Raw genomic sequence first — 20585 nt, 5'->3', positions numbered from 1 at the left:
GGGGCCGCGGCTCGCGCTGCGCTCCCCCGGCAGCGCCTGAGGCGCGAGCGGCCCCGAGGGGCGGCGCCTCCATTTGAACTCAAACCGCCCCCTCGCCGCTCCCCATTGGCTCAGCTGCGCGTCGCGCGCCGCCCCTTCCGCCAATCAGAGGCCACCGCGCTCCTTTTCGAATGTTCAACGGTCATCTCGATGCGTTCGTTTCTCCTTCCGCCGATACGGCACGGAGCAAAGCTAAAAGAGTCCCTCTGCCCGGTGCCGCTTGTCGCTGCCGAGCGGGCTCGGTGCCGTCTCTCAGGTATGGCTGCTGCCGGCAGGCGCGGGCGGTGGCGGCGGCTCCGGGTCTGTCCGTCTGCGCGGCTCTCGAGGGGTTCATTTTGACGCCTGGCGGAGGGATACACAGGGCGGAAGGGCGAGCGCCGCGCGAGGTCTCGGGGGCGGCGCGCGCGCGCGGGAAGGGCTCAGTCGGCGTCGCGCCGTGCCGGGAGCGCGGGGGGCGCGCGTCGGACGCCGCCACACCGGACCCCGCCACACCGGGCCCCTCAGCGGCCGCCAGCGCTCCGCAGACACAGGTACGGCCGGGGGAGTCGGACCGGGGGGACGCGCCTTGGGGGTGACGGCTGTCGCGAGGAGTTGGACCGCCTGACGTCCCCCTTCCGTCGCCACCTACCCTCTCATTGTGGCTCTAGGCCCCTGCTATGGCTGCTGTTGCCTCCTTCTCCCCCGGTGTTTACTTGTCTTGTGACCGCCTGAAGCCTGGACTTAAAAGTTTCAGTTTCTGCAGCTCCTGTGACGTTTTTGGCTTATAGGAGCTGGTGACTGCCGCGGACAGGGTGCTCTCTGTGCAGGACACAGAATGTTTGCGTTCCCTAAAAGCCGAAGGAGCCGCCGGGTTCCCCTCAGTGTCTTGTCAACAAGTGTTTTATGGCATGAAACCCACCAAAGAAATTCCATAACAGTCTCTCTTAACTGCATTTAATTCCCTCGTTTTACCTTGCTGCTTTCAAACCGAGTGTTGATAAAAGTGCTTCTTTTAGGACTTCCTGTGGTAATGGTATTTATGCATTAAATAATACTTTGTATGAAGAGGTGTAAACGCGCAGCTGCTTGCGCTGGGCGTTTGGGGTTTTTATGCCAGATCCCGATTGAGTTCCAGGAGCTGCCGCGTTTCCAGCCCCTTCCAGCTGTTCTGCCGCTGCTCCGGGGAGCTGATGCCACTCTCCCTCCTTTTCCAGGAGCAGAGAGCTACAGCCAGTTAGTTGGTCTCTATTTTAAATTCAAATCTGAGAATTTCCAGTTGGGTAAGAGATTGAAAGATAAAGATCTAGGTGAAGAGGAGCGGGTTTTGAAGTTGTTTATGGAACAAGATCTTTGTTGCTCCTGAACTTTTTCCAAGGTTCTGATGGGTAGCAAAGATCTCCTGAATGCCAGAATAAGTCTGACAATAAATAAATATATTCCTAGCTTTCTACACGGGGAAACACTTATACACAGCGCTGAGATTCCTCTGCTGTCCGTTAGAAAACATCTCATCTCTGGATCAAAACATAAAAATTTACATCAATTTACTCTTATAAGCATGTAATTCATTAGGATGAGTGATCTGGGTGTTTTTTACAGGTAAGGTTCTTTACATTTGAAGATGCCTCGCTACGGGAAAATCGTTGTCATTAGAAGGAATGGGATTGATGGGATGGTTTATCCACTCACCTCAACTTCTTGTTTATTTGGAAGGTGAGAATTTGTTTGCGTACCTTGAAATAACAAGTGTGTTCCTGCAGATCATGTCTCTTCATGCTTCTTTACAAAAACAGATGTTTATTTAGGAATGGTGTACAGAGGAGGGAAGGTGGTATTGGACTAAGCTTAATGCAAGAGTAGAAAAGTTGAATTTTATTTTATTACTGCTTTTTGTCATTTCCTTGCCAGAACTGCTTCTATTGATCGATTTTAATTTTCTGACCATAGGAAATCAGGAAAAGAGATTAAAAGTGATAAGACCATTAGCAAATCAAAAGCATTAGAGATTAGCTCGAGAAAAGGACAGAAAGGAAAAGTCTGAACCGTTATAAACATGTTTTAACTCACTAATAACTTTTAAAAAGGTAAAAGTGGTTCTGCAGTTGAAACCAAGGGTCCAGTTGCCTGTTTGCAGTCTCAGATCAGAAATGTAAGCCTGAGAATGACTTAACAGCTGATTTTGTCTGAAAAATTCCACAAGTCTCAGGAAACTCTGGAAGCAAGTAATCCCTTAGCAGCAGCTGTGCTGTAGCCATGTCCCAGCTTGTTGTGATATGCTTTTTTCACAGTTTGGGTATTTCACTGTTTTTCTGATCTCCGTTCTCTGATGCTGGAGAAGCGTGAGCTGCTATTTGTTGCCAGTTTAAAAAGACTTAGATCGTTAAATTTTCTTCCAGTTGGAGACATCACACTGCCCATAGCATGACTAACTAAAATTCTGGGGAATGCCCTGACTGTCCAGCAGATTTCCCCGTGTTTGGTGTGACACTGACCCTGTGTTCTCCCCGCAGGAGAACGGGGTGCGACATCCGCATGCGGCTGCCCTGGGTGTCCACCGAGCACTGCAAAATCGACATCAACGAGAACAAGGAGGTGAGAGGCTGATGTTTGACTGGACACGTGCATTGCCTCGTGCCGTCTCAGCAGCTCACTCACCCGTGTGTTTGATTTCCAGGCAGTCCTGACCAATTTAAGCGCAGTGAACCCCACGCAGCTGAACGGGGCTGGCTTTGAGCAGCCCGTTCTCCTGAAGCACGGGGATGTGTTAACCATCATTGATCGTTCTTTCAGGTGGGTGCCAGGGCCACACTCTCTAATTGCTTGATTCTCAAATTAATGAAGTTTAGTTCATATTCCTCTCCAAAGTCTTACAGGACTTCATCTTGCTTAAAGTTCTCTTTTTAGCACTTAGACTACGTTAAGCTAAATCAATAACGATCTGTTTGTTTAGAGAGATCGTTCTGATTGTGTTTCAAGAGTTGTCAGCTTTAGGGGGAAATTTAAAGTGGTTTTAAGTTGTTAAAGCCTTTCAGATGGAGATGTGTGCATTGTTGGGAGGGGACAACTATCCCTGAGTCATTCCTCTTAATAATAGGAATTTAGTCATCAATTATATGACAAAAATGGTATTTTAAAAAATTTCTTTCAGGTTTGAATATCCTCTGCAATCAACTCCGAAGAAGAGGCGTTCCAGATCTCCAAAAGATGAAACTCTGCAGGTAATTTTGTGACTTTGAGATTTTTCTTTACAAATAAATGGTAGTAGTGATATGTTTTTCTATTTCCTTGTTCTGTTTTCTTATTAAACTGTAACTTTTCAGCCCTAAACTGCTTTTCTGTCTGAAAATACAAATTCACTCTTTCAAATAAATACTTTTAAAAACTTACTAACTTTCAGTCTATTTTAGTCAAAAATGTGTCAGATTTTGGTAATAGATAATTAATAATTCATGATGTTGCTAAAACAGATGGAATTGTAAATCTTCCACTGCATTTGGTAAGAAGGGGAGGTTCAAGTGTTTTTATTCTTATTTTACAGCTGCTTTGACAGCTCAGAATTTAAGTGATAGAACAAGATAAACTTCTCCTCTCTAAGGCCTCAAATGTATTGGCCAATGTTAAATATTGAAAAGTTCAAGGATTTAATTTGAATACCTTAAACTTGTGTAGGGACAACGCATATTCTCTGATAAATAGGGTTTTGTCAGTGTAGAATGAAGAGCTGAAGTATAAAATATTTGTTGCTCTGCTGTAAATTTACTGTACAAATTTACAGGTTCTTCATGTTCAGCAGGTGGCAGAAGTGGAATTATTACACAAAAACCCTTCAGGAGCTAAAAGTCTTGATGCTTCAGGTTGGTACCTGTTTCATGAGGGCTTTGTTTGCTTTTGTCCCCTCAACTGCATTTATTACTAGCAGTAGAATTAAAGCTTAAAAGAGGGGGGAAAAAGCATTTTAAGACTTTGCAATCTGAATACAGCTGGCTGTGTCAGTGATTATCCCATCATGTTTAAATGCTGTGAATTCACCTTTGATACTAAAGTTTAACTTGAACTGCTCTGCTGACCTACAGCTGCACCTTTTTAAAGCAAATATTGCATTATTTCATGCTTTTTTTCCTTATAAGGAATTGAAACAAGTATGATTTTGGAGGTATATATTGAAATAATTGTTTACAGGAACTGTTTCTTGTAGAACCACAAAAATCTAAAGCTGCTAATTCTGGGGAGTTATAACCCAAAGAATGATTAAATGCCAGGACTTCACCTTCCCATCCTTCTTGTCTTAAATAATCCTGATTTTCAGAGAAGGCTCTTTATTGTCATTTCCTACAGGTTTTTGTCCCCATGCAAAAAGCCCCAGCTGCTTCCAGGTGTTCCATTTCAGTAGATCCTGGTTGACCAGGAAAATCTTTGGGAGGGAAAATAAAGGATTTTTAATCTGTATTTATGGATCTTATATTTGTAGTTCTGCAGTTTTGAAGTAACTCTGCATCTGTATTTTTGTTTTGCTTTGCTTTCTCTGTAGATAATGCTGAGTGTGAAGGAAAAAATGCCAATAAAAATAAACAAACTCCAGAGAAAAATCTTCCTGATGCTTTCCCCGTCAAACTCCAAACACCCAAATCTTCACAGAGAATACATCATCTTCTTAAAAAGCAAAATAATTTGTCTCCTTTTAGTCAACTCTATGAAGATGCAAAAACTGAGGTGAAAATGAAAAAGCTTCTGCACAGGGAATCTGCCTCTCAGCAAGCTGCAAATGGAGACCCTGGGAATGTTCAGCCAGAGCCAAGTGCTCCCATTCCATCCCCGAGTTGTCCTTTTGACCTGGGCAGCCCAGCTGAAGGAAGGGAAACAGGCAGGAAGGAAAATATTGAGGAATGTATAATTGTAAGAGAAGGAAACAGCCCAGGGTTTAACCAGCTGTCAGCAGCTGGAGGAAGAACGCCCAGGAGGAGTTTTGCCAGGAGTCCAAAAACTCCCATTTCAAAGGAGGTGTCAGGAGATGCAGGTCAGGGTCCATTGCAGGATCTGAAGGAATTAAGGACACCAGGCAGATCCAAAGGCACTGCAGTTACACCCAAACCCAGCAAGCAGAACCACGGGGATTCCCTGTTTTTGCTGCATCAGTGCTCCATAGAAAGGTTGGGCTGTCCAGCTGAAGGGACGATGAGCAGCCCCACAACCCCCACCTCCCGTGCTGCTGGGGGAGGTAAAGGTGTGCTGAGCACACCAACACCCAGGAGGAAGAGCCCTCGCTCCCTCTTCGTGTCACCTCCCAAGGAAAGCCCTGGAGTGAATCCTGGGAATGCTGGTGCTCCAAGGACCCCACGGCGTGGGTCACTGAAACTGAAGTCACTTCCAGAGATCCCAGCTGGAGCTCCAGGGGAAGATCCTGTGTGCAGGACTGATAACACACAACTGCCTTTGCCAGGTGACAAGTGCTTAAAGCAAAGGCGAAACAGCAAACAACAAACACCAGGAAAACTTTCTGCGCAAGACGTGCTAAAAGAAATCAGGGATGAGACAAACCTGGATAACTCAAAAGTGGGACACTGTGAAACCCCTGCCTCTCTCCCTAATTCCAAGAGTCCCAGAAGAAACAGCAGGGAAAGTAAAGAATCCTTGGACAAAAGTGCTCATTCAGAGACACTGGCTTCAGAAGGGATCTTGGCATCTCCTGCTGGTCAGACGCCTGGAAAGAGGAGGAGAAGGCCACGGACCTCTGAAGTGCTGGCTGAAACAGCACTGGAGACAGACACTGCTCAGGAACAGCACAACTCAGGCAGAGAAGCCAGTGGAACTCCAGCAGAGCTGGCCATGGACAGCTGTCACCAAAACCAGCTTTTGGAAGATGCCAGTGCTACGAGGCCTTGTAAACCATCAACCAGGAGAAGATCTGGAAGTGCTGCTGAGCTGAGAGACACTGAGCCTGGCTCAGAAACCAAAACTTTTGGCCTTTTGCATGGGGAAGACTCAGGTAAATACATTGGATCTCCTGCCTTGTTTTTTGTATTAGAGAATTTCTGTAGCACTTTTTCTGAGAATTATCCTATTTGGATAAAATGTGAATCCAGTTATTGACACTAATTGTAAAATATTAATTATGGAGTTACATTTGATCTTAACAATACACAATGTGTATAAAATATCTTGGATTTAATTTATTTCCCTTTAAGGTAAATTGCTTTGCATTTGTTTCCAACTTTGAAATGCACAAGGTAACGTTAAAATGCTGCCTTGGATTCTTGGATGTCTAAAAATAGTTTCAATTGTTCCTTTCAGGCAAGACCAAAAGAATCTCTCAGAAGAGGAAAAGTGGTGAAACGCTCCCTCAGACTTTGGGCAAAAGAAAGAGAGTGTCTTTTGGTGGTCATCTGAGTCCAGAACTCTTTGATAAAAGTTTGCCTCCCAACTCTCCCCTGAAAAGAGGAGCTCTCCCTGCCAGGAGGAGTTTACCCAATGGAAACTCTCCTCGGGCTGTGCTCAAAAAGGCTCAGGGCTTGAAGCACTTGATGGATCAGGTAAGTATTAAGAGTAATCGAGTTACTGAGTCCATTACTGTGGTCAGACTTTCTAAATTCTATTCTATATGTATTTATTCTATTATTTATTAATTCAAAATTAGTAGTAAGCCTTGTGTGATGCATGTTGGTGTCAGTCATGAATGTTTTGGGATGCTCAAAGAATCATCAGCAAAAGCAGGTGAAATACAAAGTGAAAGTACAACCAAGTTCATTGGCAAGGTCACTCTGCTGTGGGTAAAACACATAAGGAAAATCAGGCTGAAAATCAACCAATCTGAAAGTAAAATTGACATAAAATGATTTAATTGGCGGCTGGGGATGGCTGAAGGGTAAGCATGGGCAAGTGTGAGGATCAAAAGTAAGGTAAAGCCTCCTGCCAGACTTAGCCCAGACTTGATCAACAGTTCAGGAATCATTTCCTGTATCATTCCTGAAAAAAGTAAAATCCAACTCTCAGGCAGGGTTTGCCTAGACAGATCATTAAAAAGAAAGAAATATCCTCCATTCACTAATCTGTATTTTTTTTTTTTTTTTTTTAACTAGGAAGAGAAAAGGTCACCCAAAAACTCACCAGCCCAGCAGTCCCCAGGTGCCTCATCCCTTCTCTCAGGGAAGGCAGCACCCCAAATCCCTGCAGCCTCTCCAGCCCCTTTGAGGAAAGGGCGTTTCTCCATCTCCCGGCCCCCCACACCATTCCCAATTGCAGAGGAGAAGGATGCTGGCACAGAAGACCTGGATCCGGAGGGGAGAAGTGATGCCCAAGGGAAAACACCACAATCTTCTCCTGCTGCCCACGATGGCAAAGCCTTGGTGACAGTGACACCTGCCAAGTCAGCCCGAGGTGCCCAGCTGGGTGTGAAGGGCTCTGCCAGGAGGAGCAGAGGTGGGGCTGTGGCTGTTATCACTGCCAAGAGGAGAAGTGGTGCCTCCAGTGCCAATTTATTAGGTTGGTTTCAACAGTTAATTTTTAATACTCCTTTTTCATGCTTTAAAGCAAACTGGAAAAGGTCTGTTTTGTCATGCAGAGGCCACCAAATTATTGGTGAATCTTCTGAAATCTGCTGGGCTTCTTGGAAGTGCAAAGTTGTTGCATTTTCTCATTCATAAAGCAAATTTATTAAAGCATCTATAAACTCATTTAAAGACAAATATTAATGTTAAAAAATGGTAAAATTAACATTTTCTTTGCACAATTAGAATCCTGATCTTTAAAATATGTCAAGTTCAAGTAAGCTAAGCCATGTTGTTCACATGAGTTTTATTTCAAAAAAATTAACATTTTATAGCAATGCAGCTTCACTTTGGTTATTTTGTATCTTTTTTTTTTTTTTACAAGCTCACAAACTTTGTCTAGGAACTGGGCTGTATTTAACCACTCCAAGTGGTACATAACTGATAAAAAACAGGATAATAACTGGGTGTTACTTTTCAGTCTTCAAAATTCCCCGGGTTGAGCAGTGATTTGAAATAGTTTTGACAGCATTGGAAACTGGAATAGGAGAGTTCTGGTTCTTCAAGTTTTGGCTGTTGAATAAACTTCGGAGTAGGGTGTATTTGTCACCTGTTTTCATCAGTTAAATCAGTTTGACAAAGTCAGATTCCCCATTCACCCAGGAATTTTTATTACTTCATTATTCTGTCCATTTTAATGGCAGCAGAGCTCTTGACAAATACCAGTGGCATTCCGTTTCTCACCACCTCTTTCGAATGTGCTCTTTAATATCACTGCATCAATTCCTCCTGTAATATGAAATGGACAGCACAGCTCTTAACAATTTCAGATCCAAAATAAAACTGTTTCCTGTGCTTTGTCAGACAATTTCCTGGATGCTTGGCATTTTTCTCTGCATTCTGCACACCCTGGCAATGTCAACTTTTCAAAGTTCTTTTTATTTACAGATTGACATAGCAATTCTGACAAGAGAATAACAACATCCTTTTCTTTAGGAACAGCATTCTCCTTTTGATCTCTATTAAAAAAAAATTTCTTTTATGTGATCCTTGTGTTCTGATAGCTTTTTTTTTCCTGAAGTAAGCAAGGCAGGTGTCCTACAACTTCCAGCTTCATTTATTCCACAGCTGTAATTCCCTGCTCCCACTGCTGTGCACAGAATGATGCTGTGATGAAGGTAACCTTGCTTTGGGAATTTTGGGAATGTGTCGCAAGGAGAAGGTGATACAAGAAACATTATGAGAAGTCTGCGTAGATTTAAATTCAGGATAAATAACTGAAATTCCTCAGGATGGTGGTGAAAGAAACTTGTCTTAGGAACAATTTCTCTTCTTTTGTTAAATCTCACCAGAGTAAAGCTCATCTATAATAAACAAGGCTGAGAGGCTCATGGCGACTTTCTGTTGGGAAAACTTGAGTTCCTTCCAAAAAAGAGAGGAAGGAATTGGGTCAGTGGGCAGTTGTAGGATCTGAGCAGTGTTTGACACTGTGTGAAGCTCATTGTTTTGGTGTGGAAAGTCACACTGAGTATTTGGACTCTTCTTAAACTTCAGCTGAAATTGGATTTTCGAATTGAGAATATTTCAGAGAATACTTCAGGTGTTATCAGATAGCAGCAACCATTTTCCTCTGCCAGACTGCAGAAAATGAATTGGAATCATAAGGAAATAATTGTGAACTTCCATTTACACAGCTGAGGGTTAAAGTGGTTCTTTCTCATTTTCTTCTAGTTGCAAAATCTTGGGCAGAAGTGGTAAAATTGGGAGTTGCAAGACCACAGTCAAAGGTTGCTAAAAGATGTGTCCGTAAAGGAGGAGCCCTGAAAAAAAGAAGAAACCGCCCACCAAAGGTATCCTTTTCTTTTTTGTGTTTCTTTGTTTTGTTTTCTTGCATTACCACCAAACAGCTTGGAGGGATTTTGATTGAGAAGCTGAGCTCTTGGTGTGATGTAAAACGGGAGTTGATGTCTCTCACAGTCTGTGGGAAATGGAGGTTGGTAAAAAAAGAACCAGAAAATTGTTAAGGTTGGAAAAGACTTCCAAGATCTTGGAATCCAACCTCTGATCATAAAAATCAGGCAGGACCTGCCTTTCCTAAAGTCAGGCTGGCTGGGCCTTGCAGCTCTCATTGGCACTGGACATCCTCCAGTCTTCTGGAACCTCCCAGTTAACCATGACAAATTATAGAAGGAGCTAGGCCACCTCTTTGTTTAATAACTTTTTTTGTTTTTTTTTGTTTTCCCTCTACAGACTCCAGAGAAGAAAATAAAAGATCACTTCAGCACAGGTCATGCAGAGTCACCTGCTACCATAGTTGTGGGTAGAGCTTATTCCACCACAGTCAGGTCAGCTGGACACGTCCCTAAAGTGGTAAAAAATCCCAAGATGAAGCTGAACATGGATATGGATGAAAGCTTCACAGGTCAGATTTTAAAGTCTGTTACTTACCTGCCTGCTGTGCAGTTCTTCTGTCAAAACATCATCTCATTCCTCAAAATATAATTTCTAGGAATGCCTGAAATGTTCCAAACTCCAGAAAATCAGGGAGGAGGAACCTTTCCTTTGGCTGCTGCTCAGAATGTTGATTTTACACCACCGTGGGCTGCAGGGGACATTTCTGATTTGCACACTCCTGAAGAATCTGGTAGGTTTGGTGTTTTAAAAAAAGAATATTGAACTATATTATGGGTTAGCAGCAGTTTCAGCCTAGGCAAACTTAACTGAGGTGAAGCATCCAGCAACTCGTGAAAGGAACCATTGAGATTTATCAGGTATTAAAAGAAAATGTAGTCCCAGTTAATTTCTGAGTGGGATATTTTATTGTTCATTCTGTTTGGTATGGAACTTCAAGCTGCTGGTGAGTTGTTTCAGGCATTGAATGTCCAATGTACGTGTTTGGAATTTGATTTTTTTTTTTTTTTTAATCATACAGCAATTAAAATGTTTGGATTTTCTGCTTAATTTATTTTCCAAATGGCATAAATCTACTGTTTGTTTCAGGAGAGATGATGGTGTCACCACTGAACAATTCAGATGCTTCAGAGCAGAAGCGAGAGAGTCCAGGCATATTCAACTTTCTGAGAGAGGAGTCATCTCCATCTATGTTTGATGAAATAGCCACAAAAACTCCTGAAGAAGGAAAAACTGTGCAGAAACATAGTGTGGATAGTTTGGCAGTAATTCCAAAAAGCCCAGCATCTCTGGTGAAATCAGGAAGTAAAAGGAGGACTCCAAAGCAGAAGTTGAAGCCAGTTGTGGTCATGTCAGGCAAAAGGAAGATTTTAAGGACCCCTGAGCAAAGGTCAGAAGCAGGAGAGGTTTTGTCAGGTATCAAGAGGCTCTTGAAGACCCCAAAGCAGAAATTGGAGCCTGTAGAGGTTTTGTCAGGTATCAAGAGGCTCTTGAAGACCCCAAAGCAGAAACTGGAGCCTGTAGAGGTTTTGTCAGGCATCAAGCAGCTCCTGAAGACCCCAAATCAGAAATTGGAGCCTGTAGAGGCTTTGTCAGGCGTCAAGCAACTCATGAGGACCCCAAAGCAGAAATTGGAGCCTGTAGAGGCTTTGTCAGGCGTCAAGCAGCTCATGAGGACCCCAAAGCAGAAATTGGAGCCTGTAGAGGCTTTGTCAGGCATCAAGCAGCTCATGAAGACCCCAAATCAGAAATTGGAGCCTGTAGAGGCTTTGTCTGGTGTCAAGCAGCTCCTGAAGACCCCAAAGCAGAAATTGGAGCCTGTAGAGGCTTTGTCAGGCGTCAAGCAGCTCATGAGGACCCCACGACGGAAGGCAGAACCTCTGGAGGACCTGTCTGGTGTTAAGCAGCTCCTGAGGACCCCACAGCAAGAGCTGGAACCAGTCATAGATGAAATTGCCTTGAAAAAGTTGCTGGAGACTCCAGTAGAGAGCAAGGAAACAGACAAAGCTGTGCCAGGTGTGACTTCAACCAAGAAAAGCCCAAAGCTGAAATCCCAACCTGTGGAAGACATGATTGGGATCAGCCGCATTTTCCAGACACCAAAGGAAAGGGTTGAGCCCGTAGAAAACATGTTTGGAATTAGCAGATTAATGAAGTCTCCTAAAAAGAAACATCAGCCAGTGGAGGATTTTGTGGGACTGCAAAGGCTCATGGCAGAACCCAGGCAGAAATCTTCTGATGCTGAAGTGGACTATGCTGGAGTGACTGAAATGTTTGGTACCCCAGAGGAAAGGAAGGTAAAATACCTTTTGGAAGTGATGTTTTTAGACTTTGAAGCCTGTGGTTGAAATGAATTTAGACTTCCAAGTATGACACCTTGTATCTTGCAATATTTTTTAGGGCCAGCTACATTTGTGTGTGTTATAATGTATTTATTTGAAGGGACCTGTCACAAACAAGTGTTTTAAGATTGTAAATAAAAGCATCGTTTGAAACAGGCTTAATACGAAAGTGATAAGCTTAATATTAATTTAGTGTTAATTAATTTAATATTAATTAAAAGAGACCTTCTCAGCATCTCATTCACCATTCCACACTGACCGTTACAGGTAGGAAAGGTGAAGTTCTCCAGTCAGTGGGTCAGGCTTGGTGATGTCTGTGCCCATCCTGTTTGGTTCTGGTGCTGGTTTTTATTCTGAGATGTATCTTGATCTTCAGTGGAGATGTGCTGGGATCACTGCCAGTATAATTTTCTGAAAAAATGATTTAAATTCTCATATTCTGTTGGTAAAATGCTTAGTATCCCTGGGCTTAGTGCTAAGAACCACAATAAAACACTACAGAGCACTCAATTTCTCTTTAACACTCCAAATTCCCTTTGAGTGCTCATTTAGGAACTTCTCAGCCTCTCCACAATGTTGTCTTTCACTTTAGGTGGCAAGGATCAAATGTTTGTGGGCTTGTATCAGATAAATGGATGTATTCACAAGACTAATTGATTTAATTTGTAAAGAAAAGGATTTGACAGGAATTTTTATAAATTTTGCTGTACGTTCATCTGGTTTTTGTTGGATCCGTAAGTTCTTGTGCTGTCAGACGTGCGTTTATTGGTTATTTTTTATTCCCTTAGGTCAGATCAGTAAATGTTGTGGATTCTCAGGAAGAAATTGCACCTCCTGGTTCCAATTCCAGTCAGAAACATGGTAAGCATAAATATTTTGCTTAGAGGAATAATGAATATACAAAATCATAAATGTTATCATGAAGTTCAAATCTGGTTTAAACCTCTGTCACTGAGCCCAGCTATTTCCTGAGCTAAGATCATTTTTTCTCTTTCACCTGTCCAAATGAATTAAACAACTTCAGTCAGAAGCCTGACCTTTAATCTAGGAATTGGTTAAATATCTATTTATTGTATTGTTTGGTTGAGCAAGATGCCTCTGTGAGGAAAATGGAAACGTACAGATGCTTTGATCAGGCACAGGAATGTCTCATTTTTGTTTGTGCTCTTTACCCTGTTGTAGAAAAGAAAGGAAAAGTTTCCCAAGGTGAAAGTTCTCAACAGAAGGACTCAACTGGTGAAGAGCAGCATACCCAGAGGCCCAGAAGGGGCAAACCGAGGAGGGCTGTACCTCCTCCTGCAGCAAATCCAAGTGAAATTGGTGTCACTTTAAAGGAATTGCAGAGTCCTGATACCCAGGAGGAGAAGGGAGTGGTCACACCTGAAAACAAAGGAAGAGGAAGGAGGACAAAGCGTTGTGTACAAGAAGTTGTTCCAAAGCCCCCTGATCAGGAAGGGCTTGACTTTGTTTCATCTGTGGAACCAGCTGGAGCTGCTCAGAGACCAAGAAGAGGTAAAAGGAAAGAGCTGAAGGAGTTAGAACATCCAAATGAAAATCTTGAGTCTTGTGCTGAAGATTCTTCAGTTCTACAAAAAGCACCTGCAAATGCCAAACAGAGTTTGCAGGGCTGTGGCATCAGTGAACCTGAAGGTGATCCAGGCACAAAGACAGGAGCTGGAAACACTCAGAATGAAATTTGTCAGCTGCAAACAAGTTTAAATAACCCTGATAGCAAAGCTAATGACAGTGGGATAGAGGACAGTGAAGAAGTGCACCTCTCACCGAGGAGGAGGCGCAGAGGAGTGGAGAGCACAGAACCAGTGATTCCACCAAAAAGGAGACGAGCAAGGAATGACGAAGGTAAAGCAGCTTCTCCTTTAGAGCTTCGTGGAGCAACCAGAAAGCTTCGTAAAGATCTGTCCCCAGAGGTTACCCAAAGACAGGAACAGCCCTGTGACAAAGTTCCTGAGGCTGTCACAGCACAAGGATCTGAAAATGGCACTAAACTTGAACTGAAGACAACAGAGAGAAGAGTTAAGTCTTCTAGAAGTACTAGAAACAGAAAGCACTCAGCTGAAATGAAAGCGAACACTCGTGGGGTCACACTTGAAAATACACAAAACATTCAGAAAACTGAGGAAACATCTACTGAAACTGATGCTGAAACACAATCCCACGTGAAAAACGAGATGAAAGGATCTCAGGGATGTGAAACAGAAAATGCTCAGGAAAAAACAACAGAGGCAGCTCAAAGATTAAAGGCAGAGTCACCTTCTGCAGAGAGAAACAAAATGCCAGTCAGTGCTCAGAACATGGAAACAAACAGGACTAGAAACAGGAGAGGTAAAAAAGCCTCTTTGGAGCAAAAAGCTGATGAATTTACTGAAAATGTGAACAGCCTGAAACAAATTACTCCCAAATTTAAGTCAGAAACAGAAGTGGATGAATCCTCTCTTCAGGATTCCCTGGGCTCTGTTTGTGCCAGTGCAGCCCAAGCCAGGGAGGAGCAGCCCAGCCCAGGTGCCACATCGGTCCCTGCTGCAGACAGTGCCAGTCCTGCTCAGGGCAGTCAGAGGACGAGAAATGCACAGGGAATACTTAAAGCAAAGCAAACTGAAATCCTGCAGGGGAATCCAGAAGAAAGAAACGCAGTGATGTGTAGAAGAGGAAGAGGTAAAAAAGTTAATTTTCAGCTTGAAGAAGGCATTTCCAAAGCAATTCAAGAAAAAAGTTTACCTGAGGGTGATGAAGGGATGACTGACAAAGATAATCAACATGAGAATTCCGAAAATCCTCCTTCCCGGGGAAGGAGGGACAGGAGAAAGCAACTTGATTCTATGCCACGAAAAACTAGTCCTGCCTTTGTGGAAAATCAAACATTAAATGCAGATCACAGGGAAGACGAGGCTGTTGTACAAGAGCAAGGATCAGCTCTGGAAGCTGCTCCCTCTTCAGCAGGGGACAATGCACCGAGGCGAGGGCGGAGACGCGAGGCGGCCGCAGCAGCACAGAGCAGATCTCCTTCTGTCAGAACGAGGCGTGGGGTGCTGGAGGGTGGTGCTGAAAAGATGGCAGAGAGACAAGATGAAAATCCAGCTCTGGGTAATAAAACTTCACAGGCAAAAGTGACATCAGCAAGGGACAGAAGGAGAAAGGCAGATCCGGCAGCAGAGGCAACAAGTTCATCTCCTCCCCAGAGAAAATGTGCCTTGTCAGAAACTAAAGATGAGGGTACTCCTGAAGAACAAAGTGTGTCTTTGGAAGCAGTGTCCTGTACAAAGGAGAAGCCACCAGGAAGAGGCAGAAGGAAAGAAACTGCTCTGGCATCACACACAACCAATTCCATCTCTCTGCGGGGAAAACGTGGGGTGCCAGCAGGTGATGGAGAAGAAGCTCCCAAAGAAGAGCAGAATGTTCCCTTAGAAACCTGTGATGCATCTGGAAAAGAAAATCAGCTGAGAAGAGGTAGGAGAAAGGAAATTGCCCTGTTGATAGAATCCAAAAGTTCTATTCAGGAAAACCAGGTCCTGTCAAAACAAAGGGGTAGAAACAATTACAATAGGGAAACTAAACAAAGTTTGGACAATTCTTCCCAAGAAAATACAGATCTTGTGAAAGGGAGCTCGAGGCAAGCAACCACTTCACTGGCTCTTAGTCCCACCTCGCTTCAAGCTTTGCCAGAAGATGGTAAAGACAGAATTCCTGAAGAACAAAGTAAACTTTTGGAAGTAGCTCCACCTGCAAAAGAAAATCCATCGAGAGTGGGCAGGAAGAAAACAGCTTCTTCCACTTCTGAGGAAACGATTTCCACTTCTCTCAGGAGAAAACTCAACCTGCCCAGAGGCAGAGGTCAGAAAAGAATTCTTAAAGAGAGTGAAGATGCATCTCCAGAAAATAATCCATGCCAGGGAAGAACAAGACAGTTGAGGAGTAATAGGAGGAAGGTGGAATTCCTATTAGAGGCAGCTACTTCTGCTTCTCCCCGTAAAAGCAATGACTTGCCAGAAAATGGCAACACTCTGGAAACTCAGGATTTGAGTGGAGCATCCCTTGGTTCCGAAGGGAATCAGTCTGGAAAAGACCAGGAGAGTGACTCTGCTCCTCAGGCAGCCCCCAGCTCTCGCAGAAGGAAATGCCAGCTGCCAGCAGAGGATGTGGCACCCAAAAAGCTCAAATCAGGTGAGGCAAGGATTGCCTTTCTCTCCTCTAAGGTTGGCTGATATGTGTAGATTCAGCAATCGTGTGCAGAGCTCTGCGAGCTGCTGATGGAGGTCACAGGGTGATGGGATCATTTGGGTTGGAAAAGATCCAAGAGCTCAGCTCCTTGAGCTGCTCCTGGAGCTCCAGCCCCTTCCCTGGTGAGGCTCCAGCCTCTCTCCATGTCTCTCCTGGACTGAGGGATCCAAACTGGGCACGGCACTGGAGGTGCCTCCCTGCACAGGGGGACAGTCACTGCCCTGCTCCTGCTGCCACCGAAAATACTCCCTGGAATTTGCAGCTTGACTTAAAAGCTCCCAGTTAGAAAATGTTATCAAATGAATGCCTTGAAGCAGAAATGACAGCCCCTCTTTAGAGCTCCAAGGCCAGGAATTTCCTGCCATAAAACTTCCCCTTGTTTTGATTTTTGCAGGACTTTGGTGTTGGTTCTGTTTTAGTTTTACATATCAATGGAAGGAATTTTAGCTAAAATGGCAGCTAATTGGTTTTGGTGCTCTCATTAATGTTAACCTACTTTCAGGAATAGCTGTAAATCCTCAGGGATCCTACTTAAAGGATATTGGATGTTCAAGAAGTGTGGGGTTGGTATCTGGTTTGTTGAATTCAGAGATGTAATCTTTGGAATGTTGTCAGTGGGGACATTTTCTTTCAAAACAATGTAGGTGAAGATGGAATTTTGTGAGAAATGATGGATTGATTATACAAATTGACTTTTTCTTCCATGTGCAAATAGGGAATGACGAAAATGGGTCTCTACAAAGAGGAAGAAGAAACAGAACTAAACTTGGAGAAGAGGATGCAAGGGCAGCTCAGACCACTGGAGGGATGGAGAGGAGGACAAGATCCACCACAAGAACAAGGAAATAACCTTAAGAGTCCCAGGGCCAGTTTTAAAATCAATTCAGTAATTCCAGTTACAGGTGTTCTTAATGTGAATTGATTTGCACTCGATTTTTGATAAGTCTATGGTTGCATTATAAAATCTCTTTCTTAATGTGTTTACAGATAGAAGGTAGATATTTCTTTAGTAGCTTTGCCAATGTGTGGTGGTTCCTAAACCATGGGGTGCTTGTGCAAAGCTGCAAACAAAAAATACATTTTGTTATACCAGTTTTTTCTCCCCCTTTTCCTGTTGATCAATACAGCAATCAGGAAGCAATAATACTGGCAGCTGAAGCTACTTTCTGCTGAACTTTCCCTAAACTTTCCCTATGCTTAAGTTTTATATTTTGTTGGGAGTTCTGTAAATATTCTTTCTTTAAAAAAATTATAGCTGTATTAGTAGAAAGATTATGCTAAATTTTTATAAGCTTTTTTTTTTAAAAAATAAGCTTGTATTGAAAAGTGCAGATTTTGAAGTCATTAAACTTGTAAACAATTTGGGACTTGTGTGTTTTTTTGATTCTAAGAATGAAATTGCTGCTGTCTCACAAGTTCATTTCTAAGGTTCATCCTGTGTGATGTGGTTTGGAGACAGAATTTTTAGGAGCTTTTACAGATAATTTGTCTTCAAGGCTGGGGGCTTAAATGCAGAAACAGAGAAAATTCAGCCTGGGCATCAAACTTTTGTGCAGTTTTTAGACCTGACTTAAAATCTTTTATGTGGTGGGTGTGTGAGGGGTCAGGGATGTTTCTGCAGCAGCGCAGTTGTAATTGGAACTGTTCAAGTTTGGAAAAGTCTCCAAACCTCAGATGTGATCAAATATTATATTTTTTTATTTATTTAGGTTGGATTTTTTGCTTGTTTTTTATCATGTGGAATGTGCTGTACCCATATCCACAGAGGGTTTTTACTGAATTATAATGCACTTTTTTATTTTAATCTACTTAATTTAAGTGTAAAAAATTCCAATCTGTCTCTGCATCCAGGATTGTTCCATCCCAGGTGCAGAATCTGGTAATTTCCCTTGAAATTCACATGGTTAATGTGAGATGTGGAATTTCTTACAGTGGGGGGTGTTTTGGATTGGATTTTTTGTGAGTGTTATAACTCTGTTTCCCAATCATGACATTCCTAAAACTTCAGCCTGGGAATCTCAGAGGAAAGCAAGATTTTACCATCTCCCCTAAAATCAGAATTCTCTTCTCTGTGAAAGTGAGGCCAAATGCCATGGTTGATAGATAGAGGGATCCACAGGAATATTTTTCTGGCTCTAAGAAGTTGTTTGGGTTTTCTTTTTCTCTAGTCATTCTGACCTGTCATTTCTGGGTTTGGTCCTAGTCCAAATCTAACAGAAGCTCAGATTAAATGTCTCAATTCTCATCCAGCCAAAACCATCAGGAATTGTCTCCTCCTCTCATTCCCACTTTCCCAGGTGCCTCACTGGAGTTGGTCTCGAGACTGAGAAGGAATCCTGGTCACAGTCCTCTCTCAGGTGGACAGATCCCTCCCTAAAGAATGTGTCCCATTGCTTTTGTAGGAATTGGAGAGATCCCTAAAGTTAGATCCCAGGTTTTGTAATGCCAGGAACACGTCCTGTGAAGATCTGTGCAAGTCCAGATCTATTTTATGACGAGATGGACAAGGTGGGATGGGAATTCCCAAAGTAAAGCTTCATTTGTGGAAGTCTCTCAGAAAAGTGATGCTGTTGTGTCATTTCTGGGAATGTTCTACAGCCAGCCAGGGAAAGCAGCAGGAGTTTAAGGAATGTGGCTGATGCAGTTTATTGTACATAAACCTGGATTTGGTTGTGGGGACACTACAGCCACCCAGACCATGGCTTTGATCACTACCCAGAACTTACAGAGGAGATTTTCTTTTGTGCTCCTTTGTAGAACTGATCTTGAACGTGAATTCCTGTGGATTCCAATTTGATAAAGATGTTTTTTATGGGCAGCTCCGTTTCCATTCAGAAAATTTGAAACTGCAAATCTACCTCAAGGTGTAGATTGTTCTGAGACAAATCTTTGACTTGAGGGGTCAGCCAAAGAAACAAATCTTCTTTTTCCTCTTGGAAAATTTCCAAATTATTTTCTCTGTAATTTCTGTAGTGTTACATCTTCATTGTTGGTTGTGTGGCAGCAGATTTTTATTTTTTTTTTTAAAGGAAATGGTAGGAAGATTTCATTGCAAACTTCCTGCATTGACAATCTTTTTGATTTTTAATCTGATGATTTGCTCAAGGAAAGAAGGCAAGGAATGGGACATAAATAAAAAGATCAGGAAGCAGAGCTGTTCTCTTAGTTATCCATGATTGTTGCTTGCATTTGCAAGTTGCTGGGTATAGATGTAGATACTTGGGTTTATATCTTCAAATTTATTTAAAGATAATTTCTCCAGTGATTTTGAGGGAGTAGTAAAGAAGAATAAATATTTAAAATATTGTTTAAATACAGACAGCTGCCTGTTGATGATATTTAATCTCACAGCCTCATTTAGGTTGGAAAAGCCCTCCAAAGCCATCAAGTCCAACCCCAGATCTTCCAACTGTCCCATGTCCCCGAGTGCCACATCCTTATGCCTTTGAAATCCCTGCAGAGGATTTATTATTGAAGCAGGAGCATTATTTTTCCAGAGGTGGTGTTGGTTTGAACATCCTTTTGATGGCATTGTCACCGCTGTGCTGTCAATTGTCACCGCTCCCAGTGTTCCCTGTGGGAACCTCCAGCTATCCTCTAAATTTTATCTCCACTCTTATTAAAAATAGATGGACTTTCTGCTTCCACTACATAAATAAGGTTGAAAAATAGACTTGATTGTCACAGAGAGTTTCAAAACTTCCTGACAACAGAACTGGATTTTAATATTTCAGCCCTGCGTTGCCTCAGTGCCACAGCTCTGCCTCTTCCTGACAGTCTCTTTCATATCCAATTTCCTTCCAGACTTCGGCGAGTTCTTGCCTTGAAAGAGCTCCTTGACAGCAAGACAAGCTGCTTAATTACCTGAAATACGGGAAGAAAACTTGCCTTGGTTTGAATTCTGCAGCTTTTAATTTGTCTCTTTCCATGGCATTCCTCCCCTGCCTTGACCCAGAGGTGTGATGCTGTTTTGGGAGTGCAGTTGCTCACCTTGGAGCCGAGCTGTAAACAGCCCCAGAATTTGGGCAAATCCTGTAATTTCCCAAAGGCTGGGCTCTGATGGAGGCAATTCTCAGAGATGAACAGATAGCAGGTAATGGATGATCTTTGAGGACGTTGTCTCCATAGATTCCCACTCCAGCTTCCTTCCCTGTTCCTTTAGAAGGTAATTTATGGCTGGTACTCAGAGGAGCTCACCAAAAAAAAAAAAAAAAAAAAAAAAAAAAAAATCCTGGAGCCAGGTGCGATCTCCCAATCTTTTTAAAAAATTCCATGTGAAGTTCCCTGCCACTCCAAAAGTCTTAATTAGTGAATATTCCTCAGGTTTGCAACCAGAAGCTGGAATTTATGGATAAACAAAACTTGAGGAACATCTCATGAAGTAAATTTTCCTTCTCTAGTACTAAACAAGGTAATGGAAACCCACCTGGAATTTAAATATCAGGGGTGTAGGGTCATCTGGGAACTTCTGATGGTGCTCAGGGCAGATATTGAAGATTTTATGGTTCTGTGAGTGGCAGGCAGCTCAGGACTTGTCAGCCTCTGAAAAGCAACGGACATTAGCACTAAAAATTGGGGAAAATCAGTGTATTGGAAA

At 42.9% G+C, this 20585-nt stretch overlaps 1 protein-coding gene and 1 long non-coding RNA gene across 3 annotated transcripts in view; both read left to right on the top strand.

Annotated features, from left to right (window-relative positions):
- LOC136363946 (uncharacterized) overlaps window positions 1-20585 on the top strand; it is a 151515-nt gene that overhangs the window by 41871 nt on the left and 89059 nt on the right. The gene's annotated exons all lie outside the window — the stretch shown is intronic.
- On the top strand, window positions 460-17267 carry MKI67 (marker of proliferation Ki-67). 2 transcript variants are annotated; one of them, XM_066323416.1, is made up of 16 exons: window positions 460-569; window positions 1618-1731; window positions 2529-2610; window positions 2693-2808; window positions 3167-3236; window positions 3812-3872; window positions 4547-6001; window positions 6307-6545; window positions 7092-7494; window positions 9231-9349; window positions 9750-9921; window positions 10009-10143; window positions 10500-11707; window positions 12541-12613; window positions 12935-15931; window positions 16704-17267. In XM_066323416.1, exons 2-16 carry the CDS (start codon window positions 1640-1642, stop codon window positions 16835-16837), a joined length of 7356 nt encoding a protein of 2451 aa, XP_066179513.1. In that variant the 5' UTR covers window positions 460-569; window positions 1618-1639; the 3' UTR covers window positions 16838-17267. The 2 variants fall into 2 exon arrangements, with proteins under 2 accessions (XP_066179513.1, XP_066179512.1); XM_066323415.1 differs by having other exon boundaries at window positions 3794-3872.

Source organism: Sylvia atricapilla, chromosome 8, assembly GCF_009819655.1.
Source record: "Sylvia atricapilla isolate bSylAtr1 chromosome 8, bSylAtr1.pri, whole genome shotgun sequence".
Taxonomy (NCBI): Eukaryota; Metazoa; Chordata; class Aves; order Passeriformes; family Sylviidae; genus Sylvia; species Sylvia atricapilla.
Note: the sequence above shows the minus strand (reverse complement) of the source record. Positions and strands in the feature narration are given on the sequence as shown.